The sequence below is a fragment of the Sycon ciliatum genome, chromosome 3 (genome assembly GCF_964019385.1).
Source record: "Sycon ciliatum chromosome 3, ocSycCili1.1, whole genome shotgun sequence".
Taxonomy (NCBI): domain Eukaryota; kingdom Metazoa; phylum Porifera; class Calcarea; order Leucosolenida; family Sycettidae; genus Sycon; species Sycon ciliatum.
The window spans coordinates 36,815,104-36,822,603 of NC_088645.1; the positions used below are offsets into that span (position 1 = coordinate 36,815,104).

At 46.7% G+C, this 7,500-nt stretch overlaps 1 protein-coding gene across 1 annotated transcript in view; it reads right to left on the minus strand.

The window, feature by feature from the left end:
* LOC135812736 (uncharacterized) overlaps positions 1–7,500 on the minus strand; it is a 46,583-nt gene that overhangs the window by 2,790 nt on the left and 36,293 nt on the right. Inside the window, exons 13-15 of the mRNA XM_065325988.1 lie at positions 6,459–6,758; positions 3,953–4,177; positions 1–164 (exon numbers count right to left, since the gene is read on the minus strand). The exon at positions 1–164 is cut by the window's left edge and continues 130 nt beyond it. Coding sequence (XP_065182060.1) covers positions 1–164; positions 3,953–4,177; positions 6,459–6,758 — 689 coding nt within the window. The remainder of the gene's footprint in view (positions 165–3,952; positions 4,178–6,458; positions 6,759–7,500) is intronic.

Consider the following 7,500-nt stretch of genomic DNA (forward strand, 5'->3'; position numbering starts at 1 on the left):
GCATCCAAAGATCTCGCTCTCTGAACTTGCGACGTGAGCAAACTTGTACCCGCCGCCAAACAAGTTGATTCGTTGTCTGCACACTTGGCCTGCTCCTGAGGGAAGCATCTTCTGGAGAGGAAACACGCTGATGTCGGAGCAGGTTTGTTGACATGTTGTCACCCCTGTTCACAGCAGAACCATACACAAGGTTCGTGAACGTTCACGCGCAAAAATAACCACCAAGACGCATAAAGCACTTTACTCGTGTGATGTTTCTAATGAATATATGACGTGCAGAGGGCATCCACTAGACGTAATTCGATTGTGCTAGCAATTCTACTAGTAAAATGACCAGTGCTCTGCAAAACCGACCTTAGGTGCTATTTTGGCGAAATTGAGTTTGTGCTGGATTGTTGACCCATGACCCTTTCCTCAACTTCTGGTGAAGTTTTAGGTGGATCTCATACATATTCAGTTAGGTACAATGACAATTTCTTTGCACTTTTCCTACAATATTTTAGGAAAAGTAGCAAAAATCCTGGATTTTATGCTACATTTTGGAGCCAATGCTGTGAGAATTCAAGCAGCATGATTGCAACCAAACGTTGCAGAATAAATCTGTATGTCATAATCTTCAAAAGGAAAGGTAGATGATGGCATTGAATCTTCCTGTTGTGGAGATAGACACATTCTATCTCTGTTCTGTGGATGGTGTTGCTCAGAATCTGCTGGAAGAGGTTTTTGGCTCTGTATGAGGATATGCCAGCCGGAGTGATTGGTACAGGCAAGTGCAAAGTATTGAAGAAGCTCGGATCAATGCCAGGTTAAAGGATATTGATAGTTTTATCTGGTACTGGTAGTAGAACATCTAGTTATGTCTACATCTGCCACACACATTGTTTCATAATCGGTGATATCATGGCAGTCTCTTTTCCAAATTTTGCCAAACGTACTGTATGCAGCTTTGCCACCAGGCTTTGTGAACGCCTGGTGAACAAGCTTCTTCGTAGTGACTAGTGATACTGGGCAAATACATGACTGTAGGTTGGTACTGGCTTGTTGTGCCCATGTGGATCTGCAGGTTAAAAGGGAGGCCCTGAGCTATAGCATAATGCTCTATAAAATGCTTCAGCTCCACAACATCTTCCACAGGCAGTGCATTCCAGAGTTCATTCAATTCCTGTGTTGGGCTGATTTCACTTGCACTGACAGCAGCCTGCACAGATTTCAGCACCCAGGGCTTGATCCTGGGCTGGAGGCATACACAAAGACTTCCTGACATGCATGTACATGACTTCCACACCAGCCACTGACTGTAGTCTTCAGTAGTTCAGAGTAGTATTGTTGAGCCCCATCGATCACATCGCCCAGCATGCTGGACGCGCTGGGTAGCCTCACCACGTCTTCTGAGCACGTCTAGCTTTCCGCCTGCACACAGCAGCGCTCTGACTTGGTCAGCAGGCGCGTGCACCGTATGAGTTTTTTGGTGTCTGGAAACCACCTTTTTTCGGGCAATCTTGCCAAAGGAAAAGCGTGCCTACTGGATTGGTTATCCTGCATAGATCGACGGGCAGTTTACAGTACAGTGACTATGTCCTTATTTCGAAGTAAGAGAGAGTTGCTTTGCATGCAGTCCAAAATACATTATTCTCTCTTTCTTCAGTGGAGAGTAGCGACAGAGAGATCGATCTTTAGCTCTGGTTCGCTCCTGGATTGGCGATGTCATGACGTTCAAGAAATCCGCCCTGTCTCGAAATTTGAGTCAAGCACGCGCGATGCAAGTCAGTTCAAGGATTTGATTGACGATATCTCCTTCGAAACTGTTGACTCAAATCAAGATCTCCACAGCCTTTCGTTCTCGCTCATGTGCGCAGCAGAGATGTTCGTCAAAAACGTTGTTGACTGGAAGACGTAAAAATGTGCGTCCATCATCCACTTGCGCTGCTTCAGAACGAAGCGCTGCTCCAGCCGCGACTCAAGGATGCGGAGCTTCGCTTTTCTTCCGCGAGCTTCCATCGAAGCAAGGCCCATAACTCTTTATTGAAATCATGTGGAACATTGCCTATACAATCATGCTGAAAACTTCGTCATAAGAAGAGAAAGAAAGATCCGTCGAATGTAAAAACAAGTTAAAAGCAGTGTTTTGATGAAACAAACATGCCTGCATGGAGTGGACTACAAGTAGTGAAGTACCATAGACATAGTGTTATACTAGTCTGTAGTGTAGCCTGGGCGGCTAGGCCTATCAAACTAATAATATATTACTTTTACGTGTTCAATATGACAAACATGTATGAGTACATTGACTTTTGCACCCTCTTTGCAAACACTTTTTGAAGTGCTGGTATGTAAAAGGTAATTCTACCCGTTTTATCCTGTTACCGGTTATGTACATGTACCTACATTTCCATGCAACATCGTCCCCTCCCTCCATTCCTCAGTATTCTTATTTCTGTCCTTTCTACCCCTGTACCTGGTTCCCTCTCATACGCGTTTGCGCCGGCATGATGTGATGAAAGCAGTCGGACGAGCCCCGCATCTCATCAGCACCACCAGTGTTCATTGGTGCCCTGTACCCCTGATCTTGAGTCCCCCCTCTCCCTCCTCCCTAGCCCTCGCCGTTATCTCCGACGCGATGTTTGGGGGATGCGCATGTGCACAAATACATAATTGTACAGTGGGTCTCCCGAAAAAACAATTACCAACTCTAGAAACCCCCCTTTCAAGACTCGGTGCATGCCACTGGTCAGGACATGCGCTGTGTGCGCTGTAAATGTAAAGCAAGGTTTCAAGTGTCAAGCTCTTGAAACAGCACCAGTGCGAAACAATTACAGCCCTTGTCTAACTTGTCGCGCGCCTCCTGGATTGTAGACAGTACTTGAACCGATTTTTCTTGGTCTGCACTCCGTTTATTGCCGGCATTGAGGGGCTGGGCTGGTGGCAAAACTGACGCCTGATCGAAGTTCTCCTCCGCATGGCCGTCCAGCTCGATCACTCATCAGCATTGCGTACTGCGATTCCACATTCGACTCTCCTCGGCACTGCTGTCATCAGAACTGCGATTGAACCAGGCCAAAAAATGACTATTCATCGTGAAGGAGTTCGGATGAAACCTCTGGAAGAAGCCCACAGCAATTATTTGAGCTAGCGACGGTCTTCTGCTTCGTTCCGCCATGACTCTCACCTTGTGATCTTCAAAAATCGACAGACCGTGACGTTTTGTTCTTTTTCTCGAAAAAATTAAGAAGCACCTAAGGTCGGTTTTCGCAGAGCGCGGGTCAATTATCGAAGGCCGAAAGATATTGGAGCTTCCCGGGTAAAATCAGGCTTTGCTTAGGTCACACACAGTTGGAGTCCTATGATCACACAATTGGGGTCCTATGATCACACAGCTGGGGTCACATAATCACACAGTTGGGGTCACATGATCACACACATTTGGGGTCACATGATCACCCATAGTTGGGGTCTAGGTATAGTAGGCAAAGCCTGACATGTGCAAATGGAGAGCAACAAGTAGACCTGGATGAACATTCTAGCCAGTGTCCCCCACTTGGTTCGGTTTCGGGACCGGTTTTCTTCATGGCCTTCACAAGTGATCTGCCAACTGCATGCACAAATGCCTACACAGAGAGCAGCCAGTTTGCAAATGACACTGCCATCAGTTCCACTCACGAGTAGTTTCTAGCCGCGGAAGAGCACCTACAGTCAGCCGTGACACTAGTATTATAATAATAATAATAATAATACTACTACTCCAGCACACATATAGCTCATATGACAACATCAAATGGGGGTCACGCATCTGTGGACAACGTCCAGCCAGTGCCTTCTGTCTGAGGCAAGTGAACAGTTGCTCCACTTCCAAAAGAGACATGGGCAGCAGATTCATCACCAACAGTGGCAGCGGCAGCAGCAACAGCAACAGTAGCAGCTCAAGGCGGAAGTCGCGAGCAGTTTTGCAGCTTACCCCGTTCACAGACGAAAAATCTTTCTATTCCGCGAGGCACGGAGTGTTTCCACCAAAAGGTGTCTAAGTTTAGCTTATACCAAGAAGGAATCCCACAGCCATCAGTTCTAGTCATAAGTCCAAAGTACTTTCGACGTTTACATTCTGTTACGGCATCATCGTAGCTCTTCCTGACCAAGGGGAACGGGCTGTATAGAGCTCTTGTCTTCTTGCAAGGCAGGTCCGCTGCAAACACAGGAACAGACAGAGACTTTTAAACGGGTAACTATTGCGACGTAAAACTGTTAATTTCGCGAGAAGCCCCCCGAATCGCATACTTTGAACAACGCAAACTCGCGCCATGTAAAGTTCAGTGCAAGGACTGACTCGACTGAGTAACGTTAGGACGACTCCGGCGCAAACATTAAACAGCGCAAACTAGTCTCAATTTCTAAAGCCCAAACTTTTATTGTCGTAAACGCTACCCGTTTTACAGTACCCGGCTGTAATGATGTACATAAGAAACCATGGCAACAGCGTGCAGAGCAATGTACAGAACAAATTCTTAAACATTTGCGCGGCTGCCTGAATTCTGTTAATCCAGAAACCTTTGCGATCCTGAACAGTTTCCCGATCTTTGCGATGGGTGTGAAATCGCGAAAGCCAGTGGACGCAAAACTCAAGACTGTAGACTCGACTCAATCATCAAATTGACTCCAATCGCAAATGCTTGCAGGCGCTAAGTCGTCTGTCTTTTGCAATTCGCGAAACTAAGATGGTCGCAAACGAGTCCGGGTTTACAGTATTGCACTTAGGCTTGTTAGTTAGTGTCTGGCCTAGTGCTGCCAAACTACAGTGTGACATTAGACAGGGTTGCAATGATGTACAGTGTGGCATTGGACAGGGTAGCAGTGATGTACAGTGTGGCATTGGACAGGGTAGCAATGATGTACAGTGTGGCATTGGACAGGGTAGCAATGATGTACAGTGTGGCATTGGACAGGGTAGCAATGATCTACAGTGTGGCATTGGACAGGGTAGCAATGATGTACAGTGTGGCATTGGACAGGGTAGCAATGATGTACAGTGTGGCATTGGACAGGGTAGCAATGATGTACAGTGTGGCATTGGACAGGGTAGCAATGATGTACAGTGTGACATTGGACAGGGTAGCAATGATGTACAGTGTGGCATTGGACAGAGTAGCAATGATGTACAGTGTGACATTGGACAGGGTAGCAATGATGTACAGTGTGGCATTGGACAGGGTAGCAATGATGTACAGTGCGGCATTGAAAAGGATAGCAATGAAAAGCACACTGCCCAAGGATGTTGTCCTTCGATCATTTTAGGCGAGTTTACAGTGGCCATGTGGAGCTGTAGCTATAGGACGATAGCAATTCATTAGCAATCTGGACACAGTGGAGATTGGATAGCAATCTGGACACAGTGAAGATTGGATAGCAATCTGGACACAGTGAAGATTGGATAGCAATCTGGACACAGTGGAGATTGGATAGCAATCTGGACACAGTGGAGATTGGATAGCAATCTGGACACAGTGAAGATTGGATAGAAATCTGGACACAGTGGAGATTGGATAGCAATCTGGACACAGTGAAGATTGGATAGCAATCTGGACACAGTGGAGATTGGATAGCAATCTGGACACAGTGAAGATTGGATAGCAATCTGGACACAGTGGAGATTGGATAGCAATCTGGACACAGTGGAGATTGGATACAACTGCGACACTCCTTAGGGTAAAATCAAAATGTCATTATTTTCGATCATCAAACTTGATTTGCCATAATATTTATATCAAAAAGCCAGAAATTGAGTGCAGATTTGCACGCTCATAATATTATGCGTATGGATTGCAGTTGTGCATGCACATGTACACGTATGGCCCATGCATGCATACATTCAGTTCAAGCCAAACGTCATGCATGGCAACTACACAGCTGCTCTGTGGCATCTGCATCATACTGCTGCTCACCAGTATGCAGTGTACGGATGGTAGGTCCTCGCACGAGACACAGCCTTCAGGGTTATGGCCGGAAGAGTTTTTTTTTTTTACTAAGGTGGCGCTCGCACTCTGCCGGTGGCACATTCCTTTTGAAAAGAGACGGTCAAAAAGAGAAGAAGAAGCGCGCCATTGTGTCGCTTTGGCGACAACCCTGAGCCACGTTCCATGCATGCCGGTCTGCCTTGTACGATGTATTTCGTATTCGGCAGGAGCAGCAGCTCGGAATGTAGCCGTTCCATCTCCGCCAGCAAATCCCGGTAGGTCCGATCTCGATGAAACGACTGCACAGACATACACGCAGACTCGTTCATCCAGCACAGTCCTTGATCCAGCTGAATTTCCGTTGCACAAGCGATCCCATATTATCAAGAAACCACTTTATAATTAGATAATGCCCACTCGCCTCTGGGTCATCCCTTGAATAATGATACTAAACAGACAGAAGTGTGAACACCGATCACAAACATTGGCTGCGGTTTCATTCTGTGGGACACTTACTGAACATTCTTCTGTATTCACAAACGACGTATTTCTTCTGCGTTGGAGGACTAGCTTGAACGCCATCGATCCAAACATTGCCTTCAATGGATTCTTTCTTGACTTGCTTGAGGTAGTTGGTAAGGCATTGCATTTCGACGGACAATTGGCTAACAATGCGGCCATCTGCAGCATACGGCTTTCCATTCTCGTCCGCAGAAAACCCAATTTGGCAATGTTCCTCCGCTCCGGGCAGCGTTTTGGTCTGAGGATTTTCTCGAATGGACAGATCGGAGTTGGTTTGTGCACACCAGAACCTAACTGCACAGGGAGGACAGTCAAACAGGGTGTGAGCACACAGAAAACGGGAATGACGGAACGAATGATGCATGCAGCAGTGCTTGTGATGGATAAAGCTGTATCAACCCTTGCATATTGGTACACAGAGCCCCCTCACCGCTTGCTGACTCCTAGCAGCACACCATCTGACTCTTTACGGGATTTAGACTGCATTCTGGACTCACGACTGCCTACAGTGACCGGACTGCCTACAGTGACCCGACTGCCTACAGTGACACGACTACCTACAGTGACACGACTGCCTACAGTGACCCGACTGCCTACAGAGACCCGACTGCCTTTAGTGACACGACTGCCTATAGTGACCCGACTGCCTACTGAGTCAAACATTATCATTATGCCTGCCTGTGTGTGACGTGTATATGCGCTTAGATTTGTAACATATGCACAAGTGAAATAGGAGAAGGACAAAATGTTACGAGTTATGACGAACTGTCCACCAACGTAACCAGATCTTATACAGTCAGCGATTGCGACAAAATGGCACAAAACTGGCTCACCATAATTGGCTCACCATCCGAGTTGAAATATGCACAAGTATTATACACACACACACACACATACACACACACACGCACACATACACACGTGCGTACACAAATACAACGGATGCTAGCTCAATGCAGTATGAACAGCCAACGGCCCACATTACTGATAAAGCGGTTGATTGATACAGCGGTTGCCTGGGTTACAGCGGTTGCCT